General features: G+C 38.7%; 1 protein-coding gene across 1 annotated transcript in view; it reads right to left on the reverse strand.

The window, feature by feature from the left end:
- Positions 1–18,081, reverse strand: part of ST8SIA6 (ST8 alpha-N-acetyl-neuraminide alpha-2,8-sialyltransferase 6) — a gene marked incomplete at its 5' end in the record, with an annotated part of 125,414 nt that overhangs the window by 70,802 nt on the left and 36,531 nt on the right. Inside the window, one exon of the mRNA XM_006872617.1 lies at positions 15,649–15,735. Within this exon, the coding sequence (XP_006872679.1) occupies positions 15,649–15,735 (87 nt within the window). The remainder of the gene's footprint in view (positions 1–15,648; positions 15,736–18,081) is intronic.

Genomic DNA, 18,081 nt, shown 5'->3' on the forward strand with positions numbered 1-18,081 from the left:
AAAGATGGAGACAACCTAAGTCCCCATCAATTGAAGAATGGCTATACAAACTATGGTACATACACACAATGGAATACTGTGCTACCTTGAAGAACAAGGAAGCTGCAAGCCACTGCATAACATGGCTGAACCTTGAGGACATTATGCTGAGTGAAATTAGTCAGTCACAAAAGGAGAAATACTACATAGGACCATTATTGTAAAAGAGTTAGAAAAAGAATAAAAGGTGAAAAAAATATATATATTTGCTGATCACCAGGACGTTTGAAATGAGAGGAGGGAAGGGAGGAAAAGGAAGATAGAGCACAGGGTAAGGAATAGACACAGAACAGGTTGGATGTAGGGTGGGGGTGGGGGTGGGGTCAGGGGATCAATACACAAGAAGGGGGAGGGGAATGGAAGAACAAGGCTGATGGGAGAACAGTTAATCAGGTTTCCATAGGCTAAGTGGGACAGAGGTAAATGATGATGTATGTATAACCTTGGAACAACAGGGCTCTGGGATACAGGGATTGAGGCATGGTTTGAGGGGTAAAAGAGGGAAATAATGTTAAAATGCTTGGCTGTCTTTTGAATCTTGGTTTCCTTTGCCTACCATTGTAAAATAGACACTTGAGAGGGGGAGAAAAAAATAGCCAGAATCATCACTACAGAAAGCCTGTAAGTCTGTCTTCAGCCTATAACTGATTGGAATACCTTAAAGGGGCTAGAAGTTGCCCAGTGAAAGAGGCTTCCTGTGGAGCCTTTATATTGCACAAGACCATAGGTGAATCCAGAATCTACTGAGGTAGGAAATTTCCACTGGAAAGGACAAGTAGACCAGCCTGGAGCGGCTAGAAAAACAGAAGATACTCCATGAAAGGAAAAATCCAAAACAATAAGGCAGTCTGATTGATTACTAGAAGAACAAGTAAGCTGTTTGCCTGGGAACCATAAAAGCAAGGGGTCAGGACCCATCAGAGCAAACCCCCTTCCAAGACTGAGACTCAAGGGGAATACATGAGCAGGCACGTGGTCTGGCTGGTGACAACGCTAGTTATCGATAAGGGGAAAAGGGAGAAAAAACAGCAATGAAGTTGAGAGCTAAGCCTGACCACATTCAATAGATCCTTATGAACCTGGGGGGAGACTGGATAGCCAGCAATATGGCAAGACCTGGGGACTTCTTGGCCCAGAGGCAGTGAGATGGCCACAGAGGACTAGAGTGGACAGTGAAGCGTCCAGCTGATATGAAGTGAGGGGAGATGCACAAGAACACCCATACTTGCAGATAGTACCCAACTGACCTGGCTTCGACGGCTGGATGATCAGAACTCAACTAGAAGAAGAAAGAAGAGGGGGGAAAAAAATGTAACTCACTACTATTTGATGAACTTTACCTATACTTATGGATGTAGTAGCTCAAAAAAGGGAACAAATCTTTACAGTGAGGATCATTCCCACCCCCTTGGTACACAGGGTTGACAGGGATGGGCAACTTAGACATTGGCTACCAAAAATGGGTGGGGGAGGGGGGAAGAGATTGCTGTAAAGGCAATTAGTGACTGGCTTCTAAGCTTCCAAGAGGGAGCCTAGTTCCAGATGGGGCAGGGGAAGGTAGAATCACCACTGAATGATTTCCAATCTGTTGGGACCGGTCTGGCAAAAGGAAATGAGGATAAGACTCTTGTGGTATAAATAGTGAATAATTGCCATGAGGACTGACTGTGACAGTAGGAAATACAGAGGAAGACGTGTTTTGACAAAAAGAGGGGAGTGATTGATTTTGCAGCCCAAGAGCAGAGGTCACTGGGACCATCAAGTGAGAAGAACCGAGAGCAGAACCCTACCCAGAGAGGCAGAGACGCCAGGGACAGAGGCAGAGGCAATGACACGGACAGATGGAGTGGCTGGGGACACTGGACTCAGGGAGGAGAAGGGCTGTGTGCTGGTGGCTGGGAGGTGGTGGGTGGGCCTGTGTGATGTACCCTTTGGTTATTTGATGATGCATGGAGGGGATTGTAATCATTGCAATGAAACGAAATACGATGGGATGTGTTTAAAGCAGATGTTCTCCCACATAAACCTCACAATAAAAACTTTTTAAAAAATTTGCTATGAAGACAAAAGGAGAAAATTGTTTTGAATGTGTCAAGCATAATGGTAGGTACTCACTAAATTTCTGTGTGCTTCCTTTCTTTCCAGAACCAGCCCATTAACTACTCACATTTTAGCATGAATTAATATATCACATGTCAGCTGAAGTCTGACATAGAGTCAAAGCATTTAGAGGAAGGGTGAGGGAGAGAACATTTATGAACACAGAGACCTGACATAGCATTCATGAATCCTGAGATGAGAGAGCAGGAGAGTAGCTAAGACAACTTACAGAAGGTCAGGAAAGGTAGATGGAAGTACGCCCATGCACCTGCACAGAGCAGCTGGCTGCTCAATACATCCTAAAATATAAACTCAATGAATGAACCCGCAGGTGACACTGTGGATTAGGCATTGGGCTGCTAACTGTAAGGTTGGCAGTTCAAACCCACCAGATGTTCCATGGGTGAGACATAAGGCTGTCTGATCCCATAAAGATGTACAGTTTCAGAAACCCTATGAGTCCAAATCGAATTGATGGCAGTGGATTTTTTTTTTTTTTTTGGTGGGGGGGGTTTACATACTTTACAATTTTGCTAAGGGTTGATCCTAGGTATGTATCATCCCATCCAAAATTCTGCTTTATTACCTGGAAGTCATAGAAATTTCCAAGAAGGCTATATAACTCAATGTTTAAAGTAAGCTCAATTACAAGTTTCTGTTTAAGGAGAGAGAATTCACAAAGACCATATTCAGTCAGCAACCCAGATGACTGTTTTCCCCCCCTAGTGAGTACTGTGTGCACTGATTTTATTCTAAGTATATGAACTGTCAGTTCATATAGTTGAGTAGAATACAGAACTAACCAAGATAAAATAAAATAGAAAGGAATGTGATTATCAAAGCAGAAGAAAGAAAGTCAATTGAAATAAAACCTGAGAAGCGAAGGAGCAATATTGAAACGGTAAAGAAAAATCTATATACTTGGATATCATACCAGTGCTGAAGCAATGTAATGTAGTAATGAAGACACTGCACACAATATAATGAGGGGCAGAGATGTTTGAAAGACAGGGCAGCCTAGAAAGAGGCTTATCTGACATGAGAGCCAGAAGCAATATAATTAATACTGAAAAACACTTGGGAGATAAGTTTTGAAATAAAATTTAGAACCAGTGACTCCCAGATGAACCTGATGCATTTTTTAATGGCAAAGTTTATATTCTGAAGATAAGGAAGGGAAATAGTCCCTGAAGGTACAAAAGCTAGTTTTTATTATTAAATATGGCAGAAATGATGCCATGGTGTGGTTTTTGCTGCTTTTCTAAATGCACAGACTTGACAAATAGAAGATGATATAACAGGATATTAACAGTGAGAAATGGTCTTGATGCTCTTTCAACCTGACAACTGACCCAAAACACCTATCATAAAATATACCCAGTTTCTGAAGTTAATATATGTATTGCCTACAGCCATCCTCAGACTCACTCAGTATGAATCCTAAACAGTAAACAGTTAAAAATATGTCTGGGGAGGAGGGAAACAGTTGACTTACATAATCAGAAAAAATTCCTAATAGGGATGACTTTTGCTTCCCACCAAGAAATCTATGCTATAGAACAAAATGCCTGGAATATAATAATGTTCAATACATGCTGGATGACTAAGGGGTGGGGGTTGTAAGCTTGAAAAATGTAAGTTTCCAAATCAAACCATAACTATTGCTTTTGGAGAAATATTCCAGAAGATAACTGAAAATGTCGGTGGTTAAATTAAGTTTGGTTACCCATTGTTACGATTTTTTTTCACAAAATATTAATTTATCCATGCATTTACTTGTCGAATTTATATCCTATCACAAAGCTAAACCATTAAGTGGCATTGCCTTAATAATATAAATGGCATGTGGTTCTGTAGGATAAGTACTGGACTTCTAACCACAAGGCTGAAGGTTCAAACTCACCAAGGAAACACTATACAAGGTCTCTCTGAATCAGAACAGACTCAATGGAACTTAACAACAACAACAACAACATGTTTTCCAAGGAGTTCAAATAAAATAAAAGTAAGATATTGACTTCTATTATTATTTATCACTATTATTTTAGACATATCAGTGAATCTACTAATATATAATGAGAATTTTATTTATATATGAACAGGCTTAAAAAAAATTGTGAAAAAATGGCATTAAAAGATAACAGAATTTTCCCACTAACTTTTTGAAGCCTCCTCATATATTTAACACAAAAGGAAGATAAAGGAAACTTTAATCAAACCAGTGGGGACAATTTGAGATTTAATAAAATTGCTTCCCTAGAGCGAGTATCTATAGCAAAATAATTGCTATCTGAGTACTGGTGTGGCACTGTGGGTTAATGTACTGGACTGCAAGGTCAGTTTGAACAGCAACATCAACAGTTCAAGCTCACAAACCGCTCCTTGGAAATCCTATATAGGTTCGCTATGAGTCAGAACTGACTCATTGGCACTTAACAACAACAAATAACAAGTACAAAATACTTGTTTTTACAGGTAATTTGAAGAGTATCTCATTTGTATGAGTCTTAAAAAAAAAAAAGTGTGCTATTACATAACAGTGTTTTCTGCCACTAAGTTTTCAGTAAATATGTGATTAATAATAATACTCAGCATCTTGCATTCCAACCAAGTCTACCAAACCCAATGGTATTAGAGGATTCAAAAGAAACTGAAAAACAAGTAATTGTGAAGGTATTTCTGAAAAGTAAAATGAAAATTAAACAGGATTGCTTGTGTACCTATTAGTTTCCCCTAATTGGTTACACAAATGAATACAGTTTTTTTTTTTACATTAGCAAACCATTCAAGAAAGCTAATACAGTAATTACCATGCAAGTTACCTAGGGAATCTAAGACTAATTACTGAAGCTCAAAGTTCTTCTGCTTGGGAGAAAACCTGCTTACCAGAAGTTTCCAGAGGCATCAAGGGTGAAGCAGAGAAAGCGTGGAAGGAGGAGCAGGAGGCATATCCTATTGCGTTAATGGATATGTAAGCATCTTGGTGTTATTCTCAATATTTCCAAGTCATTCTCCAGCAACCTGCTATATGCCAATGGGAGTTCTGGTGTGGTGCAGCAGGATGATACAATGGACTGCAAGGTCAGTTTGAACTGCAAGTTGGGTGGTTCAAAACCCATCAGTCGCTCCTGGATAATCCAAACAGGGTTGTTATGAGTGGGAACCATAGCACTTAACAAAAACAACAATAATATGCAGATGACATAACTTTGCTTACTGGAAGGGAAGAGAACTTGAAATACTTAGTAATGAAGATCAAGGACTACAATCTTCAGTATAGATTGTACCTCAATATAAAGTAAATGAAAATCCTCACAACTGGACCAGTAAATAATATCATGATAAATGGAGAAAAGACTGAAGTTGTCAAAGACTTCATTTTGCTTGGATCCACAATCAACAGTCATGGAAGCAGCAGTCAAGATATCAAACAACATATTGCATTAGGCAAATCTGCTGCACAAGACCTCTTTAAAGTGTTCAAGAGCAAACACATTAATTGGAGGACTTAGATGCACCTGACCCAACCCATAGTATTTTCAATAGCCTCATTGTTGTTGTTGTTAAGTCAAGTTGGTTCCAACCCATAGTAACCCTGTATAGAGTTTCTGAGGACTGGCTTGTAAGCTTGAACCACCGACCTTGCAGTTCAAACCAACTTTGCAGTTCAGCATATTAACCCATCCATAGTATTTTCAACAGCCTCATGCGCATGTGAAAGTTGGACAGTGAATAAGAAAGATAGTAGAAGAGCTGATGCATTTGAATTATGGTGTTAGCAAAGAATATTCAAAGTACCACGGACTGTCAGAAATACAAACAAATCTGTCTTGGAAGAAGTACAGCTAGAATGCTGCTTAGAAGCAAGGATGGCAAGACTTCATCCCTTGTTCTCTGGACGTGTTGTCAGGAAGGACCAGTCCCTGGAGAAGGATATCATGCTTGGTAAAGTGGAGGGTCAGCAAAAAAGAGGAAGACCCCCTCCCGAATGAGCTGTATTGACATGGTGGCAGGACCAGACAGTGTTTTGTTCTGTTGTACATAGGGCTATACCAATTTGACGGAAGAGTTTTGACAGCACAAACAACAACATCAACAATATGCAAAAAGGGATAAATGTGAGCTAAGTCTCCACCTAAACTGGTGATTGACCAATTGCCATCAGATAGATTCTGAGTCATGGTGATCCCATGTATGTCCGAGAACTGTGCCCCACAGAGTCTTCAATGACTGATTTTTCAGAAATAGTTCACCAGGTCTTTATTCTGAGGTACCTGTGAGTTGTGTCAAACCACAAACCTTTCAGTTAGCATCCAAGCTTGTTAACAGTTTATACCACCCAGGGACAAACTTGTGGTAACCATACCTAAATGAAAGGCGAATCAATCAAATCTGAAAACAAACTGCCTCAGATTTGGAAGAGTTCTTAGAACACTTTAGTCCTTTGAGGAGAATACAGACATGAACAAATGGTATCATTGCTGATGTTAAATAGAGCTGGGCTGAAAACAGTGAATACCAGAAAGATGTATACCTGTGTTTTACTGACTAGGCAAAGGCATTCAAACTTTGTGGGTCATAACAAATTATGAACAACATTGTGAAGTATCCAGAACACTTAACTATGTTCATGCAGAAGGCCTGTACATAGACCACTAGGCAACTGTTTAAACAGTACAAGGGGATACTTTGTGGCTTAAAATCAGAAAAGTGTGCGTTAGGGTTATATCATTTCACCATACTTATTCAATCTGTATGCTGCCACTATGCTTGCTGAAAATGAAGAGGACTTGAAGCATTTACTGATGAAGATGAAAACCTGCAATATGAATTACATTTCAACATAAACAATACAAAGATCCTCACAACTGTATCAATCAGAAACATCATGATAAACAGAGAAAATATTGAAATTATTATGTATTTGATTTTACATGAATCCATAATCAACACTCATGGGCACACCAGTCAAGAAATCCAAAGACATATTGCATTGGACGAATTTGCTGCAAAAGACCTTGTTAAAGTGTTCAAGAGCAAAGATATAACTTTGAAAGCTAAGGTGTGCCTGACCTGACCATGATATTTTCAATCATTTCATATGCTTGATGCTCTTTCAAAGCTGATAATAAATAAGGAATACTGAAGAATTGATGCTTTTGATTTATAGTGTTGTTGAAGAATATGGAATATAATATGGACTGACAGAAGAATGAACAAATCTGTCTTGGAAGAACTACAATCAGAATGTTCCTAGGGTGACAATATCAAGATTTCCTCTTTCATACTCTGGGTATTATCAGGAGGAACCAGATCCTGGAGAAGGACATCATGCTTGGTGAAGTAGAGGGTTAACAAAAAAGAGGAAGGCCCTCAATGAAATGAGTTGGCACAGTGCCTGCAACAACGGGCTCAAATATGACAACAATTATGAGGGTGCCAAAGGACTGAGTAGTTTTTCATTCTGTTGTACATGAGGTCGCTATAGGTTGGAACTAACTTCAAAGCACCTAAAAAAGACTCCTTTAGAATCTGTTGAAAATTATGAATCCTCTTCTAGAATCATGTACAAAGTCTCACATACAATTTAAGAGGCTTTATGAAACCACTGACCACTGACATGGGCCTCAGATTAAAAATCTCTCTAGTTAAACTGTTCATGTTTCAAAGTAAATGCCCACATAAGTTAGGGACTGGTTCAAATAACAGGCTACAAGTTCTCAATTACTCACAAGTAAATGGTGATTAAGTAAGAGTTGAGGAAACTATAAAAAGACGGCAAATACTAGCAGTGTGGCAACACAAAGGCTGCTAAGAAGATATGATTTCAGAGGGACTTATTTTCTTACAGAGGAGCTCTGCTAACATAGTGGTTATGAATCGGGCTGCTAAGCTCAAGGTCAGCAGTTCAAAACTACCAGCTGTTCCATGGGAGAAAGATGAGGGTTTCTGCTCCCATAAAGATTTACAGTCTCGGAAATGATACAGGGTTGCTATGAAGTGGGACTGACTCCAATGTAACCACCACTGCCATTTTCTTACAGTGCCAGTCATAAACTGTGGTGGCTTTTCTTTTTTGGGAGAGGGAATTTTCTCTTAGTATCTATATCCCAGACTAAGCCATCGCCTTCTGTATCTGGCTGTTCCGATGTCAGCTCAAACACAGCCTGTCTCTTCTTGAAATCAATTCCCCTTTGAAATCCTTTTATTTATCAGTCATGTTGATTGGTTATATCTCAACCAATCTGATCCCCAATTTCTCATTTGTTTTTTACTTTATTTTTCTTTTCCTTCAATTAGAAAACTGGGAGTCAATAAGCAACTAAACCCTACCAATTCTTTAGTGATGCATACTACATCTGTTTATTGGGTTATCAGGCTCTTTAGAATTGTTTGTTGTTGATAAGTGCTGTGGAGTCAGTTCAAACTCATAGTGATACTATATACGGTTTCTGAGAAGTGGATGGTGGGTTTGAACCACTGACTTTGTGGGGTTAGCAGCCCAGTACTTATCCTACTGTGCCACACCAGGACTCAAGAATAGAAGATAAATAAAATAAACCATGCCACCAAGGTGCTCCCAATCAAGTGTCCTTCCTTGATATTTTCATAGTCACCATTTGACGTATGAGATTGTCATCATCCTGTGTCACCATTCTACAACCAGACCCTAACTGCACTACCTTCCTTGACTCTACTCATCCCCTGCTGCTACCACCTCAACTCAAATGATTATTAGGCTGACAGTATATTTTCTTTGGGAATAAAGTTGTGGTGATCTACTTCTGAGAATCAGCCAATGAAAATCCTCTGGATCTCAACAGTTTTATCTGCAGCTGATCATGGGGACAGTGCAAGATTAGACAGTGTTTTGTTCCATTGTACATGGGGTTGCCATGAGCTGGGTGTAACTCTACAGCAGCTAACAGTTCTTAACCTAAAAAGTCAATTCAAGGATCAAATCATGTTCCTTTTAAATGTTCTTTGAGTTTGGGAACAAAAATAAGTCTGAAGGGGCAAGATCATTACTTTAGAGTGGGTGGAGCAAGGTTTCCCAATGAAATTCTTATAGGACAGTCTTTAATACTTTCAAAGAATGAGCAGGTGGTTGGTTGTGATGAAAAAAAATTCTTTCATACAACTTTCCTAGTCTTTTTCTCACCAATACAGTTTTCCATTTTCTTAAAACTTCATAAGCTCCCACTGTTGTCCTGTGTCCTTCAAGAAAATATATTAAGGGACTTTAGACACAGAGAGGGAGAGGAGCTGTGTGCTGATGACCGGGGGTCAGGCTTGTAGTGTATAACTTGTGGTTGGTTGATGATGCATGGAGGGGATTGTAACCATAGCAATAAAACGATATACGATAGGATGAACATAAAACTAATGTTCTCCCATGTAAACTATCACATAATCCATAATAAAACATTTTTAAAAAAAGAAAAAAAAAAGTCAATTCATCATGATGTTACCTTGCTACAAATATCTTTACAGGGGTCTGGATATCTATAACATGCCTCTTTCCAAAAAAAAAATATATATATATATATATATATTTCAAGAAATTATATCCCACAGTAATCTTGCTGTAGTTATCAAAATCACTCATTTTGACACTAATTCATAAGTATTTATATTTTAATTCTGGTCTGTCCAAACTATGATGTAACAAAATTTTACATCTCTCTTTATTTCCCTCTACCCATTAATTGGATATATATTTATTGAGGTCCCCAAGGAATGGCTGGTGCATTTGAACAGCCGTCCTTGCGGTTCAAACCAACCTTGTGGTCCTGTGCATTTATCCTACAGTGCCACCCCATCAAGTAGCATATTTATTTAAAATAAATCACTTTTAAGAGATCTATTTTTGGATCATATGACCACAAGAGTCCCAGGATTTTTAAATGGTTGGAACCTTCAACAATCAGGGTGCAGATGAATTTAGAAGATATTCACTTCTCATATGTTTTCAAAATTTAATGTAATTTTTGCAATCACTGCTAAAAGAACACTACCACAGTTATAAGGGTAACATTTCACTTTTCTTCAGCTTTGTACAAAATGCTATAAATAAATGGAACACAAAACTATTCAGCTACTTGACAACCATAATAACAGGGGATATTTTTATAATGTCAAGATTTATAAATAAACTAGGCTCCCCATATTTGGCCAGCCATACTAGTAAATATTTAGGAAAGTGGAGTATTTGTAAGGAATTAATTGCATAGAGTTCTGTTAAGAGTTTACATAACTAAGTTTAAAATATACCCATAAAAAGAACATTGCAATATAATAAATATTTAAGTAAATAAATGTCACCATGACTGGTCTTCTGAATGACAATAAACAATAAGTGTTATAGTCCCAGATGTTTACTTAAATTGGCCCTGAAGATAAATAGGCAGTTGGGTAATCGTCATGGTTACTGATGCACTTTTCATATTGAGATGGTGCTAAGGTAAAAATGGCTATTCTGTTGCCATACAATCAATCTGCACACTTCTATGCACCATACTCAGCAGCAGTGACTCGCACAGCTTGGATATGAGGAGACTCCTGATTTTCATTTCAAAAAGAAAGAAAGAAGGATGGAGAGAACAAAAGGAGAAAGGAAAGGGAAGAGAATGAAGAAAAACCATTTATTAGAGAACATATGTATTTTGGGGAGGTGTGGCACTGTAGGATAAGTACTGAACTGCTAACATCAAACTTGGCACTCCAAACCCACGAAGTGTCCTTCAGAACCACTATACATAGTCCCTATGAGTCAGACCCGACTCCAAGGCGCTTAAAAACAAAACGACAACATATATATTTTTTAGAATTTCCTGGGTCATGAAAATGGCTGGCACTTGACTGCTAACTACAAGGTTGGTGATTCAAACCCACCCAGTAATACTGCAGGGGGAAAAAAAAAGCCTGGTGATCTGCTTCCCTAAAATTGGATTTGAAAAATCAAAACCATTTCCATTGAGTTAATTCCAGCTCATTCCACCTTATAGGGCAGAGTTGGAACTTCTCCAAAGGGTTTTCGAAATTGTAAATTTTTTATGGAAGCAGATTGTCACGTCTTTCTCCCATAGAAGTGATAGATTTGAACTACTGACCTTTCGGTTAACAGTCCAATGATTAACACACTGTGGTATGAATGCTCATTTTGGAAACATTAGTGTGAAAAAAACCCTCTGGGATAGTTCTAAACGGAGTTATTACCCATTTGACAGCAACTAACAATATATATATTGTCAAACAGATCCAGCGATTGTGTGTGAAAACCTGCAGAGACATTTGTGACTCTAAATGAGTCTACCTTTCTCCAAAGAGGATTCATTCTGTTTTCATCATGCATCCAGAGTAAGGAAAAGTCTCTTAAATCCAATGGAGGGTGGAAATAATTCTAATTTGGACTTCAGTTCTTTTGAAGGACTTTTCTAGAATGTTATGGATTGAATTGTGTGTGTCCCCTCCCCCCCAACCCCACCAAATACTGTTTTAAACCTGAAGCCCCTATACATTTGCAGATAATCTCATTTGGAGACTGGACTTTCTTAGTTATGCTAATGATACTATATTATTGTAGGGAGTTTCTTAAGCCAATCGCCTTTGAGATATAAAAATAGATTAGGCACAGAGAAGGAACCATAAATGGAGAATTATGGAACATACATGAATATCACCAAGGAATTGAGAAACAGCAGCTGAATAGAGACAAGGACTATATCCTACAGCCAACAGAGAACAGAAAACCTTCCCCTAGAGCTGCACCCTAAATTCAGACTTTTAGTCTCCTAAACTGTTGTGGTGTGGCACTGTAGGATAAGCATTGGACTGCTAACAACAAGATTAGCAGTTCAAACCAACAAGCTGCTCCTTGGAAACCTTATACAGGGTCGTTATGACTCACAACCAACTCAGCAGCATTTAAAAAACAACAAACAGTACAAAAATAAGTCTGTGTTTGCTAAAACCACCCACTTGTGGTATTTCTGTTAAAGCAACATTAAGAAATGAAGACACAGGGTGTAGTTCTACAAAGAGCCAAAGCCTCTTCATGTTTGGCAGACCCCACCTCCAGTGTGTTCCTAGTCCTGCATGACTGCTGAAAGCCTGGCTTACTCCTCAGTTTCTTAGCCATAATTTTGCTTTTGAAATTGACAAGTTCCTTGTGACAGAAAGCAGCCCCAGATGTGTTCTTCATCTCCCTTGGCTTCCCTCTTCTAGATCCTTGTCCTGTAAATTCTCACTCTCTTGGAAGATCTCCAATACCTTCAAATGGGTTTAAATATACTTTGGCTGATTTTTTGTATTATTCTCAGGAGTCTGGATCTAAGTCAATTAAATAGCCAGAAGTAGAGGCTTCTGGACTACTTTGATTGATTGTGTCACTCCTCATCAAGTCTAGTTAATCATCTTGGATTGCTCTTCAATCGCTCAGTATCTTCCTCTTCCTTTATTGCCTGTCCTGCTCATCCATATAAAGTCACCTATTGACCTTATGTTCGTATAGGTTACCACTGTCTGGAACATTCTATAAGGTCTTCCAGTCAACAGGATCTCACCAATCTAAGCTTGTTGAGGACTATGTAGCATAAAATATCCTAGAGATGAAATAGTTACACAGGAATCTGTTGCAGACCGTGCAGACCCGGTCAGGAGTTCAAGGCCCTGTTGCAGACCGTACAGGCCGAGGGCTCTGAGGAACAAACTCTAGCCACTTAGCAGACATAGCAAACTGTCTTTCATCTTATTGTTCAGTTATGTTTATTATTAATTTCATACATAAAACCTTGATATCCACAGATAAATGTAAGAAACTTTCCTAGAAGCTGAGACTGTAAAAGTTTTCAAAGGTAAAGCTTTTCTCCCAAGGATTAACTAAAAATAGTTTGGCTACTTCCCAGTTCTTTGTTCTAAGGACAAAAGGACACCCTCCCTAAAGTGTTTCCAGGTGCAGCCCTATTCACCCAGTCGTCTCACTTCCTGAGAAACCTGGGCTGGGCAGTCACTCAATGGGACTCCTCCCAATCCTCCTTCTTCTTCCCCTATTTGAGGCTAGGTGCTAAAAGGTATGTTAATGAAGCTTGAGATTAGAACCTGCTAAGTACAATGTAAAGTTGCCTGAATGTCTGGAATATTACGAATGTTCCTTGTCTTAGTCTGTACCTTGTTTTAGTTCCTCCCAGCTTTGTGTAAAGTACCTCCCCTAAATAAAACAGAGGCGCAGGCCGAACCAGGTGTGCATTACAGCTTGGAGAGTGTGCTATACGGCTGACTAGGCATGCGTTGATGACTAGCTAGTAAGGGGTGCGTACTGCCTGCATAGCTACGATGTTTACTATGTGGGATCTTACCGCCCTTATAGCTCAGATGTTTACAACGCTGGATCTGCAGGACACCAGTAATGTATCCACTCTGGTTTCGGTGTCTCTTTGCCTCTCTCGTTGTGTGTCTGTGTCTCCTCTTTTGCTATCCCTATCGCCGCCAGATATCCCCACCTCGTGAACCAAACATCCGTGTCGAGGCAGGCCCCCGACAGGAATCCCCTTTCCCACCCCTCAACCTCAAATGCCACAGTTAGGAAAGTTAATAATATCCTACATATAATCCACATGTATACTCACTGTTATCAACTGTCATGTTAATTCTGATTCATGGTGATCATGTATGTATCAGAGTAGAACTGTGCTAGATTGAATTTTCAGTGCCTAATTTCTCAAAAATAGTAGGTGGTCAGGTTTTACTTCCAAGACACCTGTGGATGGACCCAAAACTTCCATCTTGGGTTACAAACAGAATGCATCAACCACTTACACTATCCAGCATCTACCCAACAGGACAAAGATAACCACTTTTTAGCTTGCAGTCAACTCTTTCACCTAATGGGAGGTAACCAGAACCCCTTTTATACTGGCAGCAGATTCAAAGACATTGGGTCCAAGGTCATCTGTGTACAGTGACTGAAACAGGGACAGGTAGAGCCACCACATCCTGCAAATGGAAAGAGCTGTTATCCCACAGTAGACAAAATCAGGTATTCCTTAAGAGTTTGTTTTTGTTTTTGTTTTAAAGTATGGCCTTTTTAGGGGTCCTGGTAGCACAGTGCTTAAGTACTGAGCTATGAAGTGAAAGCTGTGGCAGTCTGGCTCCATAAAGATTTATTTACAGCCTTGGATATGCTATGGGGCAATTCAACTTCATCCTAGAGGTTTGTTATGAGCTGGCATCGACTCTATGGAAATGAATTTGGTTTGGGGAAGGTCTCTTTAATAAGATTGTTTAAAAGTCTTGATATTTAAAGTGAACTTTGAAACTAGGATCAAGCAAAGATAAATATTGCTAGATAGTAATAAAATAATTTGGTAAAAGATAAAAACTTGTGTGTGATGCACAATATAGAATCAGAATGTGAGCAATACAAACAGAGCAATCTATATCAAGTAAGCACACAGACTATGTATGTGTGTCAGGGGTGGGGTAGGGAGGTTGTTGTTAAGTACCATCAAGTTGGTTCTGACCCATAGCAACCCTGTATAGGGTTTCCAAGGAGAGGCTGGTAAGCTTGAACCACTGACCTTGCAGTTCAAACAGCTTTGCTGTCTGGCACATTAACCCACAGTGCTACACCAGCACTCCTGGGGTAGGGAGGTACTAGATAATGTTGCTAAGCACCCTCACAGTATACTACTTATACAAAATATATTCCTGCCAAGTAGGCTGCATATTATCCAAACACAGCAGAGTGCTCTTTAATCACTAACTGATAACCTGGATTTGTCAGGCTATTGGTTAGCAGGTTAAAGGCTTACTCTGAATAAATCCAGCTCCTTAATGATGCTAATTTAAAAACCTAATGAGAAAATCTGGAAGAGAAGATGTAGAAATAAAAATAATTTTTGTTCTAAAGTGAGGGGTTTATGAAATTTTCTTCTGTTTTTTATTTCCAAAATCCTTTAATCTATTACATATTATTAGCAATGATAAACATCTACATACAAACATACATTCATATATACATATACCCATGCTGTTGCTTTTGGATATCTTCATGTCGATTCTGACTCACAGCAACCCCATGTGACAAAGTAGAACTGACCCCAGGAATTTCCTAGGCTTTAGTTTTCATGGAAGCAGATCACTAGGTCTTTCCACTACAGAGTAATGGGTAGGTTTGAATCGTCCATATTCTGAAAGTAGCAGAGCATTTAACTATTGCACCACCAAGTCTCCTGATATCTGTACACACCAAATAAAAATGCTACAACAAAGAAGAGGCAACATCCAAAAAGCATCCAACGAAACTGTCTTTTGAACTTAGAATTTAAAAAGTTAATTCCAGTAATATAATAACAACTTCATAGGAATACTAGGAGAGTCTTAGAATTAGAATGAAATCATTCTGATTGTCAGGTGGCCTCTTCTACTTTTCTTTAAACAACCCAATGGGTATCTTGACTACACAAAACATTTTTATCCCACATTATTTATGATTTTTTTTTTTTTTACCTAAATTTCTCATGTTCTTCTGCTTGTCGTTTCCATGGACAGCTCTGTATATTTGTGATAATCTGAAGGTAGTCATCCTCTGAAAACCTAAAAGTTGAATGTTAATGAAATTAGAAAATAAAGATTTCACATGTGACTAAGCAAAAATAAAAGTCCTCTTGGAGGAAACGTTAATAATCTACCCATTGTAGCCCTCTAACTCTTTTCTGAAATAAAATGAAGTGAAAATCAGCAAATAACATAAAACTCAAGGAACATAGACTTTGCAAAGAACTATGATGCTGGTTTAGGAATTTGTAATTTGCACATGTCATAAATCAAATCTAGTATTACAGATAAAACATAACACACTTACAAATAGATCTTAACACCATCAACTATAGCTTTAACGTACTGACAAATAAATATGTACCTTATAGATTTTTACCAGAAATATATGGGTTATCATTTTGTCATGCTCTAAATTGACAGCATTACCTTGGGATGTATAGATAACATTTCTCCCAGAAGAATCTTAAATATAAATTCTGAACAGTATCTTTAAAAAATAGATTATGTTTACAATGGAGAAGAGGTGAGAGAGGGACCCTACCCAGAGAAGCAACAATGCCTGAGATGGAGGCAGAGACAATGATGTGGAGCGATGGAGCAGCTGGGGACTTTAGATCCAGAGAGGGAGAGCGACTGTGTGCTGAAGACCTGGGGAGTACTAGGAAGGATTGCGTGGAGGGGATTGTAACCATGGCAATGAGACGATATACAATAGAATGAATGTAAAACTAATGTTTTCCCATGTAAACTATCATATAATTCACAATAAAACATTTAAAAAAAAACAGATTATTTTAGAGATATGATAACTTCTATATATGTTACTAATCTAATAACACAGCGCCATATTTGTTGGTTTACATAATCTTACATCTTTAAAATTTTTTTGAAATATTATTTTGCTGGAATTGTATAGAGCAAATTGGTTTTCTATTTAATAATTCATCTACATTTTGATTCATGACCTTGATTGCAATCCCCACAATAAAAGAGCACTCTTCCCACTTACTCTCTATTTACTGTTTCCATTTGTCCTCTTTTCTTTCCCTTCCTGCCTTCTGAGCTTTAATCCCAGACAAATGCTGCCATTTTCATCTCATGTGGTTGTTATAAGCAGTGTATGCCTCCATGGTGTTCAAAGTTGAGCCATAGGGGTAAGTTCGATGCCCAGCTAGAAGGGTATCTAAGGGCTAAAATCTTGGGACTTCCTCTATTTAACCAGTATTCCAGATCTCTTTTTATGATTTTGAGTTTTGTTCCACATTTTTCTCCCCCTCTATCCAGGACTTCCTATTATGATCCCTTTCAGAGTGGTTGGCAGTGGTAGCAAGGCACCATCTAGTTCTTCTGGTCCCAGGAATGTGACAGCTGTGGCTCAGGTGGACCGTTATTCCTATTGGCTAATTGTGCCTTTGATTTCTTTCACTTTTGTTTGCTCTGGAAGAGGCGAGACCAACAGTTGCACCTTAAATGGTAACTAAGATCGCAAACTATTAAGACTCCAGTCTCTACTCACCAAAGTAGGATGCAGAATATTGTTTTTGAGACCTTAGTGTTCTCCAAGACTATGGTTCCGTTACTCCAGGCCCTGCAACTCATACCCTCAAGGTGCTTGGTTATGGCTAATAAGTTTTCATAACTGCTCCTTCGGTATTCTATTATGTTGTTGTTTTCAAATGCTGTAGAGTCAGTTCCAACTCATAGCAATCCTGTATAGGGCTTCTGAGGAGCAACTGGTGGATTGAACCTTGTGGTTCAAAGTCCAGTGCTGATCCTACAGCACTATATACTCATGGATATATCTGTGGCTCATATACACACGTGTAGAAATATCTCTTACCAAACCTACATTTATATTCACTTTCTTACCTACTTCTGTTCAGCATATGTGTCTATAAACGTTTTCACTCATAGATTATTATTACTGTTGTTGGTCATGCAGGGTTGTGTAATAGTATTTACCTTTGTTGCCTTTAACTCTTGTACTCTCCTAGAGTCTTTCTTTGCCATGATCATTTTGTGCTGACCTCCCCCTTATTATATATTGCCTTTCCATTCACTCAAGAGTATGTCTACCTTCTACTCATGGATTTACCCTTCTTTTGCTCTCTTCCTTGGTAACCTTAAAAGGACATTTATTTCTGTGAGTACATTTTCTTATTTGACTTTTTATATTCGGTTTCTTACAAACCCTGGTGTAGTGCTGTGGGATAATGCACTAAACCACAAGGTCGGTTTGAACTGAAAGATTGGTCTGCTGCTCCTTGGAAACCCTATATAGGGTAACTATGATTTGGAACCAACTCAAAGTCACTTAACAACAACAACAACAACAATATCTGCCCTTTTGTGATTGGCTAATTATACTCAGAATAATGTCCT

This window comes from Chrysochloris asiatica, unplaced genomic scaffold (genome assembly GCF_000296735.1).
Source record: "Chrysochloris asiatica unplaced genomic scaffold, ChrAsi1.0 scaffold00206, whole genome shotgun sequence".
Taxonomy (NCBI): Eukaryota; Metazoa; Chordata; class Mammalia; order Afrosoricida; family Chrysochloridae; genus Chrysochloris; species Chrysochloris asiatica.